Here is a 25,000-nt window from a genome sequence, read left to right on the forward strand (position 1 = left end):
TGAGATCCTCCCAATAGTACTCAAAGAAATGAAAGAAGTAATTTACAAACCGCTAACCAAGATCATGCAGCAGTCTCTTGACACAGGGGTGGTACCAACAGACTGGAAAATTGCAAACGTAATACCGATCCACAAAAAGGGAAAGAAAACTGAACCAGGTAACTACAGACCAGTAAGCCTGACTTCTATTATATGCAAACTTATGGAAACTATAATAAGATCCAAAATGGAAAATTACCTATATGGTAACAGGGTCCTGGGAGACAGTCAACATGGTTTTAGGAAAGGAAGATCGTATCTAACTAACTTGTTTGATTTTTTTGAGGACGGAACATTGATAATGGATAATTGCAAAGCATATGACATGGTTTATTTAGATTTCCAGAAAGCTTTTGACAAAGTCCCGCACAAAAGATTAATTCTCAAACTGAACGCAGTTGGGATTCAAGGAAACACATGTACATGGATTAGGGAGTGGTTAACATGTAGAAAACAGAAAGTACTGATTAGAGGAGAAACCTCAGAATGGAGTGTGGTAACCAGTGGTGTACCACAGGGATCAGTATTAGGTCCTCTGCTATTCCTAATCTACATTAATGATTTAGATTCTGGTATAGTAAGCAAACTTGTTAAATTTGCAGCAGCAAAGGTCACTTAAAAGGATGTAGACAGCATTCAGAACTGGATGACATTTAATTGAGAAAGTGTAAGGTACTGCACACAGGCAGTAAAAATGTCCATTATAAATACCATAAGTGATACACTGAAATTGAAGAAGGAATCTATGAAAAAGACCTAGGAGTTTGTGTTGACTCAGAAATATCTTCATCTAGACAGTGTGGGAAAACTATAAAAAAAGGCCAGCAAAATGCTCGGATATACAGTGAAAAGTGTTGAATTTAAATGAAGGGAAGTAATGTTAAAACTGCACAGTGCATTAGTAAGACCTCCTCCAGAATATTGTGTTCAGTTCTGGTCACCTCACTACAAAAAAGGATATTGCTGCTCTAGAAAGAGTGCAAAGAAGAGCGACCAGAATTATTCCGGGCTTAAAAGGCATGTCATATGCAGACAGGCTAAAATAATTGAATACATCCAGTCTTGAACAAAGAGGCGATCTAATTCAAGCATTCCAAATTCTAAAAGGTATTGACAATGTCGACCTAAGGGACTTTTTCTAACTGAAAAAAGAAACAAGGACCAGGGGTCACAAATGGAGATTAGACAAAGGGGCATTCAGAACAGAAAATAGGAGACACTTTTTTACACAGAGAATCGTGAGGGTCTGAAACCAACTCCCCTATAATGTTGTTGAAGTTGACACCCTGGGACCCTTCAAGAAGCTGCTTGATGAGATTCTTTGATCAATAAGTTACTAACAACCAAATGAGCAAGATGGGCCGAATGGCCTCCTCTCATTTGTAAACTTATGCTTATATATATATATATATATATATATATATATATATATATATATATATATATATATATATATATTATACACACACACACACACACACACACACACACACTGCCTATAGAAAGTCTACACTCCCTTTCAAAATCTTCAGCTTTTGTTGCCTTACAGTCTGGAATTAAAATGCACTAAGTTTTTTGTTTCATTTATCTACACATCCTACCCCACAACTTCCAAGGGAAAAAATATTCTAGAAATTTGTAGAAAATGAATTAAAAATAAATCTGAAATATCTTGGTTGGATAAGTGTCCACCCAGGTGTAACCAATCACCTTCAAAATCACACACCAAGTTAAGTGGCCTCCACCTGTGTTAAATTCTAGTGTTTCACATGATTTCAGGATGAATTCAGCAGTTCCCGTGGATTCCCTCTGCTGGGTAGTGCTTTTCAAAGCAAAGACTCAACCATGAGCACCAAGGCGCTTTCAAAAGAACTCCGGGACAAAGCTGTTGAAAGGCACAAATCAGGGGTTGGGTATAAAAAAATAGCTATGGCCTTGAATATCCCTTGGAGCACGGTCAAGACGATTATTAAGAAGTGGAAGGTTTATGGCACCACCAAGACCCTGCATAGATCAGGCCGTCCCTCCAGACTGGATGATTGAGCAAGAAGGAGACTAATCAGAGAGGCTACCAAAAGGCCAATGGCAACTTTGCAAGAGCAACAGGCTTTTATGGCCAAGACTGGTCAAAGTGTGCATGTGACAACAATATCCCAAGCACTCCACAAATCTGGCCTGTATGGTAGGGTGGCAAAAAGGAAGCCATTACTCAAGAAAGCCCACCTTGAATCCCATTTGAATTATTCTGTAGCCATGTGACAAAAAGGTTTTGTGGTCTGATGAACCTAAAATTGAACATTTTGGCCTAAATGCAAAGCATTATGTTTGGCGCAACCCAACACAGAGCATCGCCCAAAGAACACCATCCCTACTGTGAAGCATGGTGGTGACAGCATCATGTTATGGGGATGTTTCTCATAAGCAGGGGCTGGGGCACGTGTCAGTATAGAAGGGAAAATGCATGGAGCAGAGTACGGAGAAGTTCTTGAGGAAAACCTGCTTCCCTCTGCAAGAAAGCTGAAACTGGGATGGAAGTTCACCTTTCAGCATGACAACGACCCAAAGCACACAGCCAAAGCTACACTGGAGAGGCTAAGGAACAAAAAGGTAAATGGCCTTGAGTAGCTCAGTCAGAGACCCGACCTAAATCCAATCGAAAATGTGTGGCATGACTTGAAGCTTGCTGTCCATCAACGCTCCCCAAGGAACTTGACAGAGCTTGAACAGTTTTGTAAAGAAGAATGGTCAAATATTGCCAAATCTAGGTGTGCAAAGTTGGTAGAGACCTATCCCAACAGACTCACAGCTGTAATTGCTGCCAAAGGTGCTCCACCAAGTATTAACTCAGAGGGGTGGAGACTTATCCAATTATGATCTTTCAGTTTTGTATTTTTAATATATAATTTTTTTTTTCTCATTAAAAACTTTTTTCCCTTTAACAGTGTGGAGTAAAGTGTGTAGATAAGTGGGAAAAATCATCATTTAAATGCATGAAACTCTGAGGCACTGACACAACAAAATGTGAAAAAGTTCAACAGGGTGTAGACTTTCTATAGGCAGTGTGTGTGTGTGTGTGTGTGTGTGTGTGTGTGTGTGTGTGTGTGTGTGTGTGTGTATATATATAGGTACAAGTTTACACACACTTTCTATATGTAAATATTGTGCCATTGATAATACTGAAATTCAAACTGTGGTTGCCCTTAAGCAAAATGCAGAATGACTGGAAATGTTACATGATAAACTTTCATAGGGTGTGAGCTGGAGAACTGCGTCCCTCTATCAGTCATGAAGGCTAAAGCTGCTCTATAGAGCACCATACAATACTGACCCCACATCACAGTGCACCACACAATACTGACCCCACATCACACAGCACCACACAATACTGACCCCACATCACAGTGCACCACACAATACTGACCCCACATCACACAATACTGACCCCACATCACATCACACAATACTGACCCCACATCACAGTGCACCACACAATACTGACCCCACATCACACAGCACCACACAATACTGACCCCACATCACACAGCATCATACAATTTTTTTTAAATTTTTTTATTTCATTTTCGTGTAAAAAAAACCTTCAAATAATAATTAAGAAATAAATAGGAAATATACATTAGGAAAAAAAAAAAAATTTGTACAGTATAATATAATCATGTTATTTAAGTGTATTACAGGAAGGATAATATATATATATATATATATATATATATATATATATATATATATATATATATATATAGAAAACAACAGATTTCAGGAAGTAAGAGTCTGCTAGAACGCCCCATATTGTGGGCATGCTCAGCCAGTTATCTGAGAGAGAGGCTGGGGGTGGGGCCTGATGGTTCTGAACAGCTGCTCTGCTTCATAGATCCAAAACAAACAAGCGAACACAGTGAACAGAGAGGAACTTAAAAACATCATTCATAAAACGTACCCCTCAACATACATTTCTGAGCACGCGTAACAGACATATTGCAGTAGCCGTATTTATATATATTTGTACACAATATATTTTGCAACACAGTGCTGCTGCCACCAACATACGATGACATACAAAAGGTTCTTAGAAATTGTACAAAAAGTGTAAAAAAAAAAACTAAACAAAAACAAAGACAAAATTCTCTATTGTACAGCTTGCTGTTCCTTGAAAATAATATCTCAACACAAACTCCTAGAAAACGACAAGAGAGGCTTCTGGGAAACACATTCATTTAAAGCCTTTCCTTCCAAAAATGGCTACTGGGGTGCGTTCACTAGGCAGAGCGCTCCACAACGTTTCTGTTGAAGACCTGCATGCCGAGAGCGCTTCGTAACGTTAGCTAACATTCTGAGGCTCTTACTCGGTGGGTGCTTCAAAATGGCAGAGGTACAAGACCAGTACAGCGACTGGTGTCATTTCTCTTTGACCAACATATATGTGGCATTCTTTCCTAAAAAAAAAATAATAATAATCTGATAGTTTATTTAAATTGACAGCTTACTTGAGTATTTTTCCTTTTAAACAAAACGAGTCTGCATTCGAAGCGCTCAGCTTGTTATTGTTTGTTTGCTTGGCCTTAAGGAATATTTTCTGAACTGCTTTTAAAAAGAAAAATAATAGATGAATAGGGCCGTGTTGAAGGTGAACTGTATGTTTTTTATAGTTTTGCTATTTCCGTGAGATTATCAGGCTTCACAGTGTATCTCGGCTGAAAAAGCACAGTGGTATAGGCTACACGAAATCAATACTTGCATACAATAGAAACCTCTTTATTGCAAGTGTAAACTGCACTGTAGCCACCTGTAAATAAAGCTTGCAATATGGAACAATCTTAGTACTGAGGGACAATGCTCTCAACGTAGTTTTCAATCCACACAGGACTCCTGCATGTGTTTGACTTCACTGCCGCTAAAGCCATGGTGTTGGCTCTCGATGCAAGTGTAATAGAGGCATTAAACAGCAGGTTTTCTGCACAATCTTTGATAAATTCATCAAAAAACAAATGTTTTCCGCCATCGTGAAAGTTCTCTCTTCCTAACGCACTGTTCAGTAACATTACATAGAGCCAGGCAGAGCGCTCTGCCTACTGAACACAGCCCTGGTGTTGTTTTAAAGGACTGCATGTGGGGGAAACAACTGGTGAATAAACACAACCCCCTCCCCACCCACCAAAACAATGACTTCATTTATATGACTGACCTGAGGAATGCATGATGGGAAGTGTAGTTTTCCTACTATAACCACCTTTTTGATTTGCTCCATGTTCTGAAAAGCATTAATCTTCTCCAAAAGCAGCAACAGCAAAAAAATGCACAAATGTAACAAAAATACACAAATACAGCAAAAATAACAAAAATACACAAATATAACAAAGAGAGTATGGCTTCGGGTTTCGGCCCAAAAATCTCGGGTGTTCCTGAACTGCTCTGTCCTTTGGGGTGAGTTTATATAATGAATCGTAATAACATGCCTGGAGCTTCTACCAGAAAGAGGCGTCCCTGCGCTCACACCTGAGCTGCACTGACACCACAAGATTCCCTTTGGCTGCGCAACAACTCGTACAGCCGCTGCCCTGAAGTATTTATTGTCAATGAAATGTCAGCTGACGGCCTCGGTACAGCAGTACGGTAATACAAGTGTTATCCCATCCCACCCCGGGTGAGAGGAAAATAATCTTCCAAACAGCTTTTAAAACACGCCATGCAGAAGTGAATTTCCACAGAGTGGCGCGCTGTTGTAAAGGTGAGGGAAGGACAGCTTGTCTTGTTTTGACATCATCCTGTTCACAAATGGATTTATTGAATACCTGCCGAGAAATACTTCCGAGTACGAGCATCAGCACTCCCTAATTTCCTATGTTTCCATTTTATTAGTTGAACTTCAAGCAAACGGAACTGCGTGCGTCCCCCACAAAAACACTTCCATAAAATAATAATTAGATATATCTTTTTTTTTTTTTTTTTTTTTATTAACCCGAAATCGCCTCCGTCCCTCCGTTGCTCTTCGAGTCAGTCCCGCTGTTCGGTCATTGACTATTTCATTTTTGACTTTTTTTTGTCTTTTTTAAATTTTTTTTTTTCCAAAAATTAAATAAATAAATAACATAGAAACAGAAGTATAAGTAGAAAGGACAAGTTTCACCTCAAATTAAAAAAAAAATAAATGGAAAGTGGTTCCCCTGTCTCTTCCCCTTTACCCAGGCATACTTAAAAAACGTGTTTCAAAAGCTGCAGTCACATGTCAATATAGAAATATATTTGTGCATATATTTTGCCACATAAACGGTCCAAATCCATCCATTAATTTGGTAAGACCAGGAGATGTGTCTCATCATATATACCTCGAACTAAATCCAAAATAAAGGGTGTCCCATCAATTCCAAATCACACATATAAATATATATTTATATATATGTATAAACTCAATATAGCTTCATATACAAGTGTTTTCTTTGTCTGTTCTCAAGTTGCATTGCTTGCATGTTCAGTTCAGTCCTCTCACGCGCTCGGTTCAGCCGAACCGTTCCCTGACCAGCAGCATCAGCTTCTTCTTGCCCTTGTAGGTCTGCTTCAGGTTCTCGATAAACTGTCCGAACTGGATGTGCCCGTCGGGGGCCATGAGGAAGGTATCCCTGGCCTTGCCGAGGAACTCAATGAACTCTCCATAGTGCCGGGGGCTGATGTGGGTGAGCCGCGAGTGCGTGGTGTTGACATACGCACCTATAGCGGCCTCCAGCATCTGGCAGAGGGGGGCCTTGCTGCCATCGCTGCCGCTGCTCAGCAGCCCTTTCCCCGAGTTTCTGCGCCCTGGGAGGGGGGGCAGGCTCCAGCGGCGGAGGATGTCGGACAGGACGGGGGCGCACTGCACGCTCTTGATGACCAGCGGCACCAGTGCTGCCAGTTCGTTCTTGCCCAGGGAGTGGCTGAGTGAGCAGGCCCACAGGACGTCGTTGACGGCCGGATGGGTGTCCTGGTTGTAGGAGATGCTGAGGTGGGACAGAGCCAGGTTGGCCAGCTTGTAGGCCCTCAGCGGCAGCCCGCGGTGCTCCATGTAGCGCGCGATGGTGAAGAGGTGGGCGTGGCCCATCCCCGTGGCTGTGGAGTCCAGCACGATCTGGTAGGCAGCCTCGAAGGCGCCGTGGTCCTTCTCGCAGAGCGTCAGGGCTGGCAGGGCACAGTTCTGGGGATCCTTCATAGCGCACTGCAGGGCCAGGGTCCGCGCGCAGCTCCCCAGCTCCTCCCGCTGTGCGTAATCCAGCCCCAGGCGCAGCACCGTGGCGTGGGACGTGGCTGTCAGTGCCACTAGAGACGTGGCTTCGACGGGGGTGAAGAGGGCGTACCAGCCCTGCATCACGCTGATCAGAGCACCCATTCCTTTAAAGAGAAAGCATGCTTTATACTTTCAAAAAACACAGCTAAACAACACAGAGCAACAGTGTGGCTGAGCACAGCCAAACAACACAGAGCAACAGTGTGGCTGAGCACAGCTAAACAACACAGAGCAACAGTGTGGCTGAGCACAGCCAAACAACACAGAGCAACAGTGTGGCTGAGCACAGCTAAACAACACAGAGCAACAGTGTGGCTGAGCACAGTGTGGCTAAACAACACAGAGCAACAGTGTGGCTGAGCACAGCCAAACAACACAGAGCGACAGTGTGGCTGAGCACAGCCAAACAACACAGAGCAACAGTGTGGCTGACGCTTTTGAGCTGAAACCTTTGTTAAGGCCTGGATTAAAGCTAAATGAACTGTATGGCTCTGTTACAGATACTGCAAAGTACAGCTATGGCAGCGACATTAATTTAAACCTAGAAAGACATTGAAACATGAATAGTTCTTCTAAATGATCCTCTAGGCAGAGAGAGACAGTGGGGCTGTAATGGCAATAACGGTCCTGTGTTATGCTAAGAGGCAACGGGATCTTCAATGACAAAGCAGACACATTTTCCAGGGGCATGCACCAATGGGATGCTTAGTAATGAAAAAGACAGACAGGCAGACATACAGAGACACTAACAGACAAGCAGAAAGACAGAGAGAGAGACTGACAGATAGGTAGAAAAATGGAGGGACAGACTAACAGATGGAGAAAGACAGAGAGACACAGATGGATGGACACAAAGACAGGCAGGCAAACAGGCAAACAGGCAGAGGCAGAGACAGACAGGCAGGCAGTCAGGCAGCCAGGCAGAGGCAAAGACAGAGACAGAGAGAGACAGACAGGCAGGGCAGGCAGGCAGAGGCAGAGGCAGAGACAGAGAGAGAGACAGGCGGGCAGGCAGGCAGAGGCAGAGACAGAGACAGAGAAAGACAGGCGGGCAGGCAGAGGCAGAGACAGAGAGAGACAGGCGGGCAGGCAGAGGCAGAGACAGAGAGAGACAGGCGGGCAGGCAGGCAGCCAGGCAGAGGCAAAGACAGAGAGAGAGAGACAGGCGGGCAGACAGCCAGGCAGAGACAGAGACAGAGAGAGACAGGTGGGCAGGCAGGCAGGCAGGCAGCCAGGCAGAGGCAAAGACAGAGAGAGAGAGACAGGCAGGCAGGAGGGGCAGAGACAGAGACAGAGAGACAGGCAGGCCGGCAGGCAGGCGTACCGATCTCGGTGGTGCAGCTGACCAGCCAGCGCACCATCTCCCTGCGCCTCCAGTTCAGGGTGTTGAGGGTCATCCTCATGACCTGCAGCCCCAGCTCCAGGGCCACGTTGAGCAGGGTGAGGTCAGGGGCAGAGCTGGGGGGCGTGGCAGCCTTGCAGGCGTCCTGGGCCAGCTTGAACAGGAGAGCTGGCGAGTGGATGTTCTGCTGGATTGAACCCAGGACCGTGCGCAGCCACTTGGGGTCTCCTGAGCAGAGAGAGGGGGAGAGGAGGGTTAATATACTAGACACACAGAGCCCGCAGGCTGAGATCAAAACAGGACCCTTACAAACGTTTACCACAGCAAAGTGCAGTACAGCACTGGCAAGCATTGTGAAGCACAGAGAGGTATGGTAAAGCATATTAAAAACATAGCAAACAATTGTAAATACATAGAATAGCCAGGGGAAAAGCACAGCAATACTACAAGAATACTCCTGTATAAGAGCATGATCATTTATAAAGCTCCTGTAAGATGCACACCCCTCTAAGTGCTCCACAGAGTTCAAAATATATAAGAAAGTGTAACAATTCAATGTCAAACATTCTGACTGGAAGTCTTTTTCAGTGTTTTCGAATCTCCAAGAACATTGAGTAACGTATTTTGGTATTTCTATTGAAGAGATTGAGTCAGACTTCTAGCTGAAACGTTTGTCATTGAATATATTAAGTTTCTTTTAGTATTTCTATTGAAGACACTGAGAAAGACTTCGGGCTGAAACGTTTGTCATTGAACTTACTGTTTTGTTTTTTTTAGCATTTGAGTGTTTAATGGTTCTGGAAGAAAGTGGAATGCCACCCAGTCAATCTACATGAGCTAGCAGCCCTGTGTGGGACTGGCAGTGCAGTGCAGCGCTCACCTTTGGCAGCAGTCAGCATGGCGGAGGCCAGCTCGCACTGACGGGTTTCCAGGTGTCCCAGTATAAACCAGCGAGGGAATCGATTGGTCACCACCAGGTCCAGAGGGTTCAAAGGTAAGAGGTCAGCGTGCTGGAACTGAGACTCCAGAACAGGCAGTCTGAGGGAGAGGCAGGCAGTAAGGACTGTGTTATAATGCATTCAGCACATACAGAAGACAGAGATTTTCACCGGCGATACAGGCACACAGGCAGGGACAATGGTAACACACAACTGTAACATTCCCCCATGCTTTATCCATGGTGATACTCTGCATTTACCATATTCTTTAAATATGCTTTACCATACCTCTCTGGGCTGTACAATGCTTGCCTATGCTTGCACAGTGCTTTACTACACTTTGCTACACTTTTACTATGGGAAACCTTTTTATAAGGGTAACATTTTCAGGGTGACAATGTAGCATTTGTACAATGGGAAAGAGGAGAGGCAGGGGAGACAGGGCAGGGTAAGTCATGTGTGAAGCGAGAAACAGCACACTGTGCTTGGAAAGCCTTTAGTCTGAACCACCACTAAGGAGAGTGTGAGTGAGTGTGAGTGTGAGGGTGAGTGTGTGTGAGTGTGAGTGGGAGGGTGAGTGTGAGGGTGAGGGTGTGTACGTCTCATTTCTGTTCCTGCTCGTTACACTAAGGACAGTGTGTGTCTGTCTCATTTCTCTTCTACACGTCACACTCTCTCTCCTTTCTGTTATTGTTTTTCATTTGCTGTCTACTTCAGCTTCTTGCTTTGAAGACCACATGAACTCCAGGAAGTGACATCATAGCTGTGCTTTGGGGAAACACGGTTTCAACTCCTCTGCCACTTTCCCTCCTCACACGCACACACACACACACACACACACAGCAGCACCTCGAATGTCAGCACTGCTAATGTGGCACAATGGTTATTTTTGTTCTGATTTCACCAGATTAGGTTTTTAGTTTTATCTTAATTTGGGAAAACTAACTGCATGCATTTTTTAGCAACTTGCTCTGTAGGCTGTGACTATACCAACTGGACTAGGAAGTGGGGTTCGCAGTGCTTTACAGGGATGAGAATAACACTCCCGTTGCATAACAGTTTGATCCATTCCTGGTTTTCCTATGAGTTTAATCAGACACCCCTGATCTTGTTACCGATACACAGTGGCTAATCAATCTCAGTAAAACCTGGACTGGGAGTCTCATTTCCATCTCTGGTTACACTGTACTATGCTTTCGACTCCAGATTACCACAGTAAACATTAAGAAGGAAGCAGCTGCAGAGTGCTGCAGCAGGACGGAGGTCCCGGCTGGGCAGGGCTTTCTCACCTCATCGCTCGCAGAGATACTTTGTAGGCGAGCTCAGGGTCGATTGGGAGGAGCGAGGAGAAGAGGAAGCGAGCGAAGGTGTGCATTGGGACGCTCTCTCTGTGCACCAGCTCCCCAAGCCCACTGAAGGGACCACCTGGGGGGAGAGACGGGGTTCAACAAGGCTGCAAAGGGCTAATAAAAATCCTAAAAACAGAAAAGCATTTTACTCAACATTTAACCTGTTTTACGAGATTTTGCAATGACTTTTTGGAAAAGGTTTCATCATTTAAGAATCATGATTAATTGCAAAAGCACTGAAACTGAATACTGTGTAAAGGAAACAGATATAAGTTTGCTTCCAATCAGCTCTTAAACACTCAACGCGGAAGTCAACTGCTATTGATTGGTACTCAGTTGTAAAGGTGTTTTCACATCCGTACGTTAACAAACAGGTTTATTAACACCTGAAGATAATTTCAAGTATCAGCACAGCCCTAGTGACAGACAGACATACATTCAAAACTAAATCAAAACTGTTGCTCGCTCACCCTCCAGCAGGAGCTGAGTCTGCCTGCGCAGCAACTGCCCCAGCCTGTCCTCCAGCGGGATGTCAGCCAGCAGAGAGATGAGCTGCTCCTCTGCCCTCACCACCTTGTCCTGGGCGTACAGGCCCTCAGGCATGGCCCTCTGCTGCCCCAGCCCGCACAGCGCCACCTCCAGGGCCAGCATGAAATAGGACTCGCCTGAGCCAGGGGAGGAGGAGGGCAGAGGGGTGTGGGAGTACACCGGCTTTTTCAGCTCACAGCCCAGCTCTACAGAGAGGAGAGGGGAGAGTCAGGGCAGGGATGGAAACAATGCACAGCAGTTTCACTCAGTCCAGGTTTTACTACGAGCTTGGTTAGCCACAGTGTATAGGCAACAAGCTCATAATAATAATAATAATGATAATGATAATAATAATAATAATAATAATAATAATAATAATAATAATAATAATAATAATAATAATAATAATATCTGATTAGCTCATTCCAAAAAGAAAAGTAAATCTAACTTGTCCAAATTCTTCATTACTGCAGATCTCTATAGAGGTCTGTTGAAGATAGCTCTGCTGAGTTCAGATGAATTGCCTGCGTTCCAGTGTCTATGGCAACCACAGTAAGCATGCCTCACTGTGCAGGAGTGAGAATGGTACCTGAGTAGGGGAGGGGCCCGTCCTCTTCACTGCGACACGCCTCTAGGAATGTACGCACCAGGCAGCCAATAGGGTCCAGGGGGTGGCCAACCCAGCCTTCCGGATTGGATATCGAGGTCACGCCCTTCTGCAGCAGTTCTAAAGGGGGAGGAGTCAAGGAACACAAGAGTTAAACAACATTTCCATGAATCACAGAACCTGGGTATAACCCCCCACCCCTCCGTTTCCATGAATCACAGAACCCGGGTATAACCCCCCACCCCTCCGTTTCCATGAATCACAGAACCCGGGTATAACGCCCCACCCCTCCGTTTCCATGAATCACAGAACCCGGGTATAACCCCCCACCCCTCCGTTTCCATGAATCACAGAACCCGGGTATAACCCCCCACCCCTCCGTTTCCATGAATCACAGAACCCGGGTATAACCCCCCACCCCTCCGTTTCCATGAATCACAGAACCCGGGTATAACCCCCCACCCCTCCGTTTCCGTGAATCACAGAACCCGGGTATAACCCCCCACCCCTCCGTTTCCGTGAATCACAGAACCCGGGTATAACCCCCCACCCCTCCGTTTCCGTGAATCACAGAACCCGGGTATAACCCCCCACCCCTCCGTTTCCCCCCCACCCCTCCGTTTCCATGAATCACAGAACCTGGGTATAACCCCCCCACCCCTCCGTTTCCATGTTTTTTGATTACTCGGTTGGCTCCCGATTCTCCGGTCCGATTTCACTCCTGGGGCTGGGAGGAAATTACATCACTAAATGTCAACCAAAAATGTTGTAGGGGGCGGGAACATACCGTATAACGGGCTATTTTGGCTGGTATTAAATTCGGCGGGTTTGCTATCTTGGGCATTTTTCATTTTGGACGGTCACAAAGAAAAATGCAATGCAGTTTTGCATTTATACTTTTAATTCCAAAAACATTCAAATAAAAGTTTTTTGTTTTTTTTAAATTAAATCTGTCTGCTAAAACAGTATCTCATTTACAATAATCATTCTACTAGCGTCTAATGTCACTGCAGCAAGTTGGAGAACAACAAAAAAAAAGCCTTCTAGGGGACTCCTGAGTGGCACATCTGGTAAAGGCGCTCCGCGTGGAGTGCAGGATGCGCCCTATAGCCTGGACATCACCAGAGTCCAGGCTATTCCACTGCCGACCGTGGACGGGAGATCCCAGGGGGAGACGCACACTTGGCCGAGCGCCGTCCTGGGGTGGAGTACTTAGGTCGGCCAGGTTGTCCTCGGCTTGCCATGCACCAGCGACCCCAGTAGACTGGCCGGCGCCTGTGGGCTTGCCTGTAAGCTGCCCAGAGCTGCGTTATCAGGTGGCTGCATGGTGGATCTGCAGTGTGAAAAGAAGCCTAACGGCACACGCTTCGGAGGACAGCACGGTGGGTGTCTTCAGTAATATCTACAACGTATCGACAATAACAATCAACCGTGTCGTTACAGGCTTTCTGATAAGTCTGACATAAACAATTTTGGCTGTTAATTAAACCCTTGTAAAAAAAAAAAAAAATGCTTAACATAGAGAACAGTCCTTCTACAGTAACAGGTGCAGTTTACACGGCCTCTGGGTTTCTGATCGATTCAGATCAATTCCACATTTCTTAAATCCTTTGATGGAATGGTCTGGCCTACTTTTAATATTTTTAAGCAAATTGGCTTCATCACTGTCATTCTCATATCCACTTTGATATCTGACACATTATCTTCCTCGTCGAGTTCTGGGAGAATTCGAGCGCTCTTGAGTTGACTCCAGGTGGCTGTCCATGGAAATGAGGTATTTTAATTGGGTATTTGATCAGTTTTACTAACCCACCCTTATAAAAGTTTACCGCAGCACATTTTCCATGGCAGAGAGGTATGGGAAATCATATTAAAAAAAAAAAACATGGCAAAACATGGTGAACTACAGTAAAGTAACCATAGGAAGAACATGTAAAGCTGTAACTGACCACGCAAGAACGCTGGTACACTTTTCTAAGGGTTGTACAGCATTGCAGCTGGTCAGTGGTGACAGTGCATCTCATGCAAGCAGGCAGTGTCTTACCTTTCTTCTGCTGCTTGAAGGTCTCCAGCTGGTGTCTCCTCTGCAGCCGCAGGGTGTGCACGACCGCACCGGCGAGCCGCAGGGACTCTTTGGAGTACCCGTGGGAGCGCAGGGCGTCGACACGGGCACAGGCTGTGGGGAGCTGCTCCCCCAGCCACACAGGGCGCCCCTGGGGGTCGAAGGTCAGCGTCTTGTCTGCGTGGTCTCGCTTGAGCAGTGCCCCCTGGCTGCCAGGGGTGCAGGCGTCACCCCGGAGGATCCTCTGCAGGTGAGGGTCCCGCCAGTGCAGGTCCCAGCACCGGATAGCTCTCCCGAATACTGTCTGTCTGACAGCGCCCCCTGAGGCTACAGGGGGAATACAATAAAACACGCACTGGTCAGAGACTGGGAGATGGGAGTCATGCATTTACAGCGTCAGTAATTACATATCCCAGGGATGGTAATAACACCCCTATTGCACAGCAGTTTCACCGATTCCAGGTTTTACTATGAGCTAGATTAGCCGCAGTGTATAGCTAACAAGCTCACCTGTGTCTTATTAAACGCATAGTAAAACCAGGAAGGGATCGTACTGCTATGCAATGGGTCTTATTCCCATCCCTGTAATCAGACCCCCCCCCGCGCCCCTCTCTCCTCTCCTTTCCTTACCTTGACCGTGTCTGAAGCTTGGCTCGGATGAGCCCGGTGCCTCGCTGATATAGTTCCCCTCCTCCAGTGGGCACACATCCATGCGGTTCCACTTCGTGAGCAGCTGCAGCCAGCTGGCTCGCTCCTCTGGCTTGGCGTGGGGGTTCAGAACCACACAGACCCACAGAGCCCCTGGGACAGGTATTTATTCATTTACTTATTGCATTTATATAGCGCTTTTTATACAAAGTAATGCAAAGCACTGTACAGTACATAGCAGAAAAAAAAACACAATAGATTTGTATAGCATGTCACTCATACAACTGCCACAATCAGACCATTTAAATAACAGATTTAAATAACAGTGTACACTTAATACAAAAGCAGCAATTTTAAAGTTACATTAAAACCCCTAATATAAGAAAGCCATTTTATAAAAGTGCATTTTTAGTCTTCACTTAAACTGTAACGGCTCCAGCTTCCCTGACAAACGAAGGCAGAGCATTCCATAATTTCCGACCTCTACAAGAAAAAGCCCTCCCTCCTCCCGTGTTGCTTTTGTTGATCCTCGGAATAACCAGCAGCCCCGCGTCCTGGGATCTCAGAGTGCGATTATGTCTGTGTTTGTGGCTCTGTTTGTGTGTGTGTGTGTGTGTGTCTCTGTCTCTGTTTGTGTGTGTGTGTGACTGTGTGTGTGTACGTGTGTGTGTGTGTGTGTGTGTGTGTGTCTCTGCTGTCCAATGTGTGTGTCTCTGTATCTGCTATCCAATGTGTGTGTTCCAACTGCTAGGATCCAGGCAACCATGGACGGGCCGAATTGCCCCCTCACATTTCTAAAAAAACTGTAAACAAGTGGTACTTCCTGCGAGCGTGCTTTCTTACCGAGCTCGTCCCAGAGTTGCCTGCACTTGTCCGTCATGCCGGTGCCCTGCTGCCTCCACAGGGCCAGGCGGGGGTCCTCCATGAACTGCTCTGTCATCAGAGTGAGCATGCGGGCGCCGTTCGAGTCCCGCATCCGCAGCATCTCTCGAACCTGCAGCCACAGTCACAGTCAGGGGCACAGAGTCACAGTGCACAGCACACAGTGTGTGAGAATCCAGGTTTTCACTATGCTTTTATATGGACTAACAGCTAGACACACAGTGACACACACACACACAGTGACACATGCTCACACAAACATACAGTGACACACAACACAGAGACACAGTGACACACACACACACACACAGAGGCACAGTGACACACACACACAGAGACACACACACAGAAACACACACTCACAAAGACACAGAGACAGAGACACAGTAACACTCACACAGTGACACACACAGAGACACATTGACACACTCACACAGACACACACACAGACAGTGACACATAAACAGACTCACAGAGGCACACTCACACAGTGACACACAGAGACACAGACACACACAGGCAGACAGTGACAGAGACGACGCACACACACACACACACACACACTAACACAGAGACAGACAGAGAGACACACACTCACTCACTCACTCTCTCTCGCGCGCACGCACACACACACACACACACACACCCCCCCACACAGAGGAGGATCCCATACCTTATTGAACATGGACTGCAGCTGCTTGCCCGCCCCGTAGTACCCCCCGTTGGAGAGCAGCTGCTTGACCTGCTGCAGGACCTGCTCCTCGTCCAGGTGCCAGCAGTTCTCATCCTGGATCCCGGCGCCGGCAGTGGGGTCCGGGGCTCCTGGAGGCGAGAGGGTTAGAGAGGAACTCATACACATTGAACTACAGGAATCACACAGGGCAAAGCATTGGACAAGGTATACATGAGAACAGAAAACATACAGTGCAGAATGTTGACAGTACTGATACATGACAGTGTAGCGCTGTATAATCTGACCTCTAGGTGGCAGTGAAGCAGGCCAGCTGTCTTCTTGTAGGAATCGATCTCAGTGTGTAAGACATCTATCACACTGGGGTTCTGATTGAAATTGTGGAAGAAAGAAAAACTCCAGTCCCTCCCGAGTGCCTCTTCAATCCCCTCCCAGTGTATTACATTTCTCCCATCGCTCTTCCAATCCTCTCCAAGTCGTCCCACCCCCCCCACCCCACACCCAGCCTTCTCCCAGCCACTCACCGTTCAGCCTGTTGATCTCAGAGCCCAGCTGCAGTATGTCGTCGGCAAGCCTCTGCGCGGTGGGCAGCACCTGGGTGTGGTGCTCCGAGATGAGGTACTGCACGAACTTCTGGAGCTGGTCGCGGTTCATCTGGGAAAGCGTCTCGGAGATGGGCAGGCGCAGCTCCACCTGGCCAGCCCAGCGGATCCGGTGCAGCGACAGCGCCACCACGTGGCCGCAGTAGAAGATGTCACGGTTGCCGCAGCTGCAGGTCACGGAGGTGATCTTGCAGCGGTCAAAACTAATGGAGACGCGGAATACGCGCTCCGGCTCGCCCTGGCTGGCCGGCTCCCGGACCGTACCACTCAGGTGGAATCCTGGAGAGAGAGAGAGAGAGAGAGAGAGAGAGAGAGAGAGAGAGGAGAACAAGGGAGTCAGAGAGATAAGGGGCTGGAAATAAGACTCCCATTCCTGGTGAGTTTAATCAAACACGACTGAGCTTCTTATCTATACACTGGGGCTAATCAAGCTTGTAGTAAAACCTGGAATGGGTGACACTGCTATGGTAAAAGGGTACAAGGAACCCTTATAAAAGTTCTCACAGTAAATGTGCACGGTCCATTTCTCATGCTTTTCCATGGCTATACTTTGCTTTTCCCACAGCTCACCCTGGTTTGAGTGTCAATCACACTCAATCAGTAACCCAGCTCACACTCAATCAGTAACCCAGCTCACACTCGATCAGGAACCCAGCTCGCACTCAATCAGGAACCCAACTCGCACTCAGTCAGGAACCCAGCTCACACTCGATCAGAAACCCAGCTCGCACTCGATCAGTAACCCAGCTCGCACTCGATCAGTAACCCAGCTCGCACTCGATCAGTAACCCAGCTCACACTCGATCAGTAACCCAGCTCACACTCGATCAGTAACCCAGCTCACACTCGATCAGTAACCCAGCTCACACTCCATCAGTAACCCAGCTCACACTCCATCAGTAACCCAGCTCACACTCAATCAGTAACCCAGCTCACACTCAATCAGTAACCCAGCTCACACTCAATCAGTAACCCAGCTCACACTCAATCAGTAACCCAGCTCACACTCGATCAGTAACCCAGCTGGCACTCGATCAGTAACCCAGCTCACACTCAATCAGTAACCCAGCTCACACTCAATCAGTAACCCAGCTCACACTCTCTTCTCAATCTTTCTTTACTCTTTCTTCTACATCTCTCATTCCGACCCCTGCTCAGTTCAAATTAGTTCACCCCCCACCTCTCCCCTCCCTTTACTCATCTGTCGCTTCCCCGGACCCTCCCAAATGCCGTGTGTCTCAGCCTCCCCAGGAGTGCCCCATACCTCTGTAATAATGCAGGGGGGTGGCAGGGGGGCGGGGTCCTGTTAATTAAATTCTATTGATAATAGAGATGCGCTCCGGGGGCTGAAACCTGATGTAAATCTGCATCCCAGGATCCCTGGGGGGTGCACACAAAGGGAGGACCTTCCTACCCCCCTAAACTCTTCCTCCTTCTCTCACTCTCTGCCTCAAGTCATCCATCAACTGTGGATGCCCCTAGGGAGGGCAAATTACCCTCCCCACCCGAGAGAGGTTTTTGAGCACACTGTTCAGCACTCTCAATGCTGCATGTAGCTCATGCATCTTTAAAGTGAGAATTTGATCAAACCTTTTTATATTATTTCTTTATATGCTGTATGTTTTACAGTTGCATAAATCACTAGCGTATTAACTATGTGTGTATGTAGCTAGCTAGAGAGACAGAGATACATAGACAGATGCTTTGTGTTGTATTTATCTATCTATCTATGGCATAAGCAACTTTGACTGATTCTATGCTGCAATGCTGTTGAATTGTAACTGTTTGACCAAAAGTTGAAATGAATCCATCAGTAAATCCACTGATCAATCGATAAATTAAAATCTATTATGAACTCAATCAATTCCTACTAAGGTTATCACATGATAGACAGACACAGCTTGGGTGAATAATGGAAGCAAACCCAGAAATATATATATATATAACAATATAAATATATATTAGAACAAAGCAGGCGGTGTGAGGAAGGGGCTGAGCAATGCTGCCTCTGTGAGGAAGGGGCTGAGCAATGCTGCCTCTGTGAGGAAGGGGCTGAGCAATGCTGCCTCTGTGAGGAAGGGGCTGAGCAATGCTGCCTCTGTGAGGAAGGGGCTGAGCAATGCTGCCTCTGTGAGGAAGGGGCTGAGCAATGCTGCCTCTGTGAGGAAGGGGCTGAGCAATGCTGCCTCTGTGAGGAAGGGGCTGAGCAATGCTGCCTCTGTGAGGAAGGGGCTGAGCAATGCTGCCTCTGTGAGGAAGGGGCTGAGCAATGCTGCCTCTGTGAGGAAGGGGCTGAGCAATGCTGCCTCTGTGAGGAAGGGGCTGAGCAATGCTGCCTCTGTGAGGAAGGGGCTGAGCAATGCTGCCTCTGTGAGGAAGGGGCTGAGCAGTGCTGCCTCTGTGAGGAAGGGGCTGAGCAATGCTGCCTCTGTGAGGAAGGGGCTGAGCAATGCTGCCTCTTTGTTCAGGTCTGTGTTGAGACTTGTCCCTGCTTCTCTTTCTCTGTTTCATCGCGTCACTCAGCGAAACCATTTGGAAATATCTGTGTACTCTCCAGTTCAACCTGTTCCCTTGCCCTATGGCAGCCAAAACAAAACAAAAACCATCAACTCAACAAATCTAAACAAACCTATATTCATCAATCACTCGACCACACAAACCAAACACAAACCTAAACTCTAGGTTTCTACCGGCTTGTCTTTCCAACAAATTAATGCAGGTCGGAAAAATGTCGCCAAACTACCTACACTGCTTAACTGTCTTCCAGGTCTACAGTCACTAACACAACCTGAAACTCATCCCAGTCACTAACACAACCTGAAACTCATCCCAGTCACTAACACAACCTGAAACTCATCCCAGTCACTAACACAACCTGAAACTCATCCCAGTCACTAACACAACCTGAAACTCATCCCAGTCACTAACACAACCTGAAACTCATCCCAGTCACTAACACAACCTGAAACTCATCCCAGTCACTAACACACTTTTCGGACTCCCGCACACCTCATTTATAAAGATGTTTGTTGCGATGAGCAATGCAAAGTTGAGTATTTATAAAGCCGAGCTGACTCTAAAGACGGATTGCGTTCACTTTCCCCTTTCCCCTATTATTTTTTTAACAGTATTTCAGTTATTTGTCACAGACAACACCCAGTCATAATATTGATGCTGTGGACAGGACATGAGATGTACTGTGTATTCGATTTATCCAAGTGGTCTTTAAATAAATCAAGAAAGAATGTGTTTTAAAAACAGCGCAAAACTTGACGAACCGACAGGATTTCCAAAAAAGTATTATGAAAGGGCTCCTTGTTCAACAGTGACGGCTCTACCCCACATTATCCTTCAAAAGAATAACGCAAATAAGAATACCAATAAAATGCAGTCCAGCGCGGGTTAGGAAGCAGGTTTTTCTTCATAGCTAAGTATTTCGCAGCTCTGACTGACACTCCCTCCTGAGCTCTCTTTATAACCCCTTTCCTCTTACACTAGAGGTGCAGGGACAGCGTCTGTGCAACAACACTGCCTTATTACCCCAAGGGGTACAGGGGTATAGACACGTGTCCAACAACACCCCTCAACATCTACTCCATCCATCGATCACGTACTGAGAAAGAGTCTTCTGCTCGTAATTTCATTAATGACCTTGTCCCTTTTCTCCCTCACTATTTTATCACTGGTTAATTCATGGTTAGGCAGTCATGTCTTCTGTTTTCCCCTAATTCACTGTTTTTCAGTATTTCATGGTTTACTTTATTTATTTTTGACATGTAAGTTAACTGGCCCTATAGAGGGCCTGCCATGCATGCCTGTGTGTAATGCAGGGATTGAGCTGCTGCAGGGCTCAGTAAGACAGTCTGATGAACGGTGCTTATACTTTATTAGATAATGACAGCATTACCTTGCTTCCTTTATTAAAGGACACTGGGGCTTGAGTTGGGACACGCACACACACACACACACGCGCACACACACACACACACACACACACGCGCGCACACACACACACACACACACACACACACACACACACACACACACACACACTGCCAGAGCGGTGAATTTACAGAGCGACTCGCCAACTCCGAACTCATCTCTCTTTCTATCTAGCTCATCTTTCTTTCCATCTACCCATCTGTCTGTGTCTCTCCCTCTCTCAGCTGTCCATTGTTAACTCATTCACACACATCCATCGAGCAGATCAGCCAATAGCGCTCCTGCCCTACACATAAAACCTGCCCCTGTCTGCGAATCAACCAATGAGAGAACCCTGCCCTATATCTTAAGCCCACACATATGTATGCACATATGGCCAAGCAGAGGGGGGTTAGATTAAATAGTGAGGGGGATAGGTTTGGGGTCGCAAGCTAAAGGAACCCTTTGTGGGGTCTGTACAATATAGGGCTTGTCAGGAGGGTCCACCCCAAGGGTAAGAGGAGGGCTTAGGAAACAATGTGGGTCACTTCCTTGCCAAACTCCCCCCGGCACTGTGTAGGAGCCTATCACAGTTACACTGTACACTATATAGAGATGGTATCAATGCACATACAAGCCATGCTGTATCGATGCTGTATCGTCAATGGGCTTTCAATACAGAATATACAAGCCATGCTGTATCGGTACTGTATCGTCAATGGGCTTTCAATACAGAATATACAAGCCATGCTGTATCGGTACTGTATCGTCAATGCTCTTTCAATACAGAATATACAAGCCATGCTGTATCGATGCTGTATCGTCAATGGGCTTTCAATACAGAATATACAAGCCATGCTGTATCGATGCTGTATCGTCAATGGGCTTTCAATACAGAATATACAGTGGCACTGAAAAAAACAACAGTGAATCAGCCAAACCTGGGAATTTTTCAAATGGTTAAATGTCAAAAAAGCACAAGCCCAGGTGCTCATTATAGGGGGGGGGTCGTCAATTAAGAAATGCACAAAAGCAGCGACTGTGCCAGTTAAAAATAGTAAAAGAAAAAACGTGTTAAATTAGATAGAGTGTAACAGATTATAATTCAGTAAAATAACTTCATTCAAATGTTAAATGAGATTATTATTATTATTACTATGATTATGATTATGTGCACCCTCCTTACTTCACTATTCTAACATTCACTACAGGGATCTCAGATTGCCACTGAGCAGTACCACTAGAAATGTATTCAACTGAATGAAGTTTCTTTTAGTATTTCTAAATGGAGGTGCTAATGAATGTTTAAAGAACAGCCATGGATGCTAGTCTGTAGAAAGCAGCCTAAACTGAAACTGAACTAGTAACCTCAAAGCTCTCTCACAGCCTGGCTGGGGCTCCTAGCCGAGCCTCACAGTGCTGACACATGGTGCATGTGCTCACAACCCAATACATGAAACAGACCCCCTCTCTCTGTGTGTCTCCAGAGAGCCACTGCATTGTGTGTGTGTGTGTGATCTCCTTATTACAGAAACCTGTGTAAAAGTGGAAGGCAATGCTGGGCAGGGCAGGGCAGGGAGGGTGGGGCATGCTGTTGTATAGTACTGTTCTTCTGTTCCCTACTATAAAAAACTGCAAACCCCCACCCCCTCCCCCCCGATGGGGGGTGGTTAAATGTCAAAAAAGAATTATAGGGGGGGGGGTCCGTGGAGTAATCAAAGGAGCTATTATTTAATGGAGGTGCTAATGAATGTTTAAAGAACAGCCATGGATGCTAGTCTGTAGAAAGCAGCCTAAACTGAAACTGAACTAGTAGTCTCCAGAGAGCCACTGCATTGTGTGTGTGTGTTGATCACCTTATTGCGGGCCCCATCCATTGTGTCACCCTGTGTGTGTCTCTCTAAAGTGCAATGCTGTGTGCAGGGTGTGGGCAGGGAGGGTGGGGCATGCTGTTGTATAGTACTGTTCTTGTGTTCCCTACTATAAAAAACTTGTGTGTGTGTGTGTGTGTGTGGCTAGGTGTGTGTGTGGAGTGTCAAAGGAGCTATTATTGTGTGTGTGTGTTGTGCGTGTGTGTCACCCTGTGTGTGTCTCTGTATCCGTGTGTGTGTGTGTGTGTGTGTGTGTGTGTGTGTGTGTGTGTGTGTGTGTGTGTGTGTGTGTGTGTGTGTGTGTGTGTGTGTGTGTGTGTGTGTGTGTGTGTCAGTGTGTGTGTGTGTGTGTGTGTCAGTGTGTGTGTGTGTCAGTGTGTGTGTGTGTGTGTGTGTGTGTGTGTGTGTGTGTGTGAGTGTGTGTGCGTGTGTGTGTCAGTGTGTCAGTGTGTGTGTGTGTTAGTGTGTGTGCGTGTGCGTGATTGAGGGATGGAATTGCTATTCTCCGGCTCATTGCAGGAATGCCCCCCCCCGCATTGTAGCTCGTTTTATAGACGCTGTAGCAAAAACTCCGAATGTGTTACTATTGACCGGCAGGCTCTTGTCTTGGGATGACTGAGTCAAGCAGTGAGTCAGTGGCTACAACTGCTGAACTATTGCCTTGTTTCCACTGCCCGCTGCCCACGGCTCGCCCCCACACTCTAAAGAGGCATTCAAGGCTTTTTCAAAACCCGGTCAACCTCGGAAATTCTTGACATGCATCAAAAGGTCACTGGGGGATTGTGGGATCGGATTGTGTTTTGTTGTAAGAAACCATCAGTAACAAATAAAGAGCCATCGGCTGATACAAATATAAAGGAATCTGGTTCAGAAAGAGAGCGCAGCCAAACACATAGCCAGGTTCTGTCCTTGTGTTTATCAGGAATAAAAAAACACAATACCACTTCAGACTTTTGTCTTATGTGCTGATAAAAAGTTCTCTGCTTTCAGTGAATACAGTAAAGCTTAGAGAAAAACAATGAAGAAACTGTGATATGGGTGCTTTACCCATATGAAAAAAAGTCAGCCACAATGGTAGCGATTTCCCTGTGGGTTTCCTCTCAATCGCACCTCCTGGCTACACGGTGACACACTTCCTTTGTAGCCAGTTTGGCTCAATCGAGCATGAGATACACAACCAGACCAGAGAGCCGCGCTCCGCCGCTCGGGCGAGCCGTGGAAACGGACGATTTTGTTGCCATGGGCAGCTGTACACGGGAGCGCAGACAGTTAAAACAAGGCAAAAGTGTGCATGCTTTGGGTAGAATTGTACATGTGTGACTGGTGTTTGTGCATATTCAAATGTGTTTGTGCAAGTCGGTTTTACAGGACTTTAGCTTTGTATGTTTTTGCGCTTGTTTTTTTGATCTCAGTGTTTTGTATTTCCCGGTACAGGACTCAGTGTTTGCAGTGTGTGTTTGATGACTTTTCTGTGTGTGTGTGAGACTGTGTGGATGACTGGATACATAGGATCTCACCAAGGTGCATACATTGTCCCTTCATTGTACTATGCATTTACCATTACCTTTACAATGCTTGCTTTACAATATTTTCACTGTGTTTGTGTTTGCTGTGCTTTTACTATGGGAAACATTTATAAGCATTAGTCTAACATGTTTTTGTTTTTGTTTTTTGTTTTTTTTAATCAGCTTTACCACACCGCTCTGTGCTTCACAATGCTCCCCTAGCCATTACCATACCTCTCTGTGCTTCATAATGCTCCCCTATCCTTTACCAGACCTCTCTGTGCTTCTGGATTTAATTTAGAACACAATGAAAATAGGGGTATTTAACCCCATCCCTGCCAATTTCTTACAATGCTTCCCTATGCTTTACCATACCTCTCTGTGCTTCATAATGCTCCCCTATCCTTTACCAGACCTCTCTGTGCTTTACAATGCTCCCCTATCCTTTACCATACCTCTCTGTGCTTTACAATGCTCCCCTATCCTTTACCAGACCTCTCTGTGCTTTACAATGCTTCCCTATGCTTTACCACACCTCTCTGTGCTTCACAATGCTCCCCTATCCTTTACCAGACCTCTCTGTGCTTTACAATGCTCCCCTATCCTTTACCATACCTCTCTGTGCTTCTTTACAATGCTTCCCTATGCTTTACCAGACCTCTCTGTGCTTTACAATGCTCCCCTATCCATTACCATACCTCTCTGTGCTTCTTTACAATGCTTCCCTATGCTTTACCACACCTCT

The 25,000-nt window shown here is 46.1% G+C and overlaps 1 protein-coding gene across 1 annotated transcript in view; it reads right to left on the reverse strand.

Moving 5' to 3' along the window:
* Positions 1-4,046: 4,046 nt before the first annotated feature.
* The window catches only part of LOC121304616 (zinc finger SWIM domain-containing protein 4-like), a 32,212-nt gene continuing 11,258 nt past the window's right edge, over positions 4,047-25,000 (reverse strand). Inside the window, exons 3-13 of the mRNA XM_041235848.1 lie at positions 16,881-17,237; positions 16,339-16,487; positions 15,627-15,777; positions 14,766-14,936; positions 14,118-14,462; positions 12,056-12,193; positions 11,409-11,672; positions 10,879-11,014; positions 9,532-9,689; positions 8,634-8,879; positions 4,047-7,413 (exon numbers count right to left, since the gene is read on the reverse strand). Of these exons, the coding sequence (XP_041091782.1) occupies positions 6,551-7,413; positions 8,634-8,879; positions 9,532-9,689; positions 10,879-11,014; positions 11,409-11,672; positions 12,056-12,193; positions 14,118-14,462; positions 14,766-14,936; positions 15,627-15,777; positions 16,339-16,487; positions 16,881-17,237 (2,978 nt within the window). The 3' untranslated portion in view covers positions 4,047-6,550. The remainder of the gene's footprint in view (positions 7,414-8,633; positions 8,880-9,531; positions 9,690-10,878; positions 11,015-11,408; positions 11,673-12,055; positions 12,194-14,117; positions 14,463-14,765; positions 14,937-15,626; positions 15,778-16,338; positions 16,488-16,880; positions 17,238-25,000) is intronic.

This window comes from Polyodon spathula, chromosome 38 (genome assembly GCF_017654505.1).
Source record: "Polyodon spathula isolate WHYD16114869_AA chromosome 38, ASM1765450v1, whole genome shotgun sequence".
NCBI lineage: Eukaryota > Metazoa > Chordata > Actinopteri > Acipenseriformes > Polyodontidae > Polyodon > Polyodon spathula.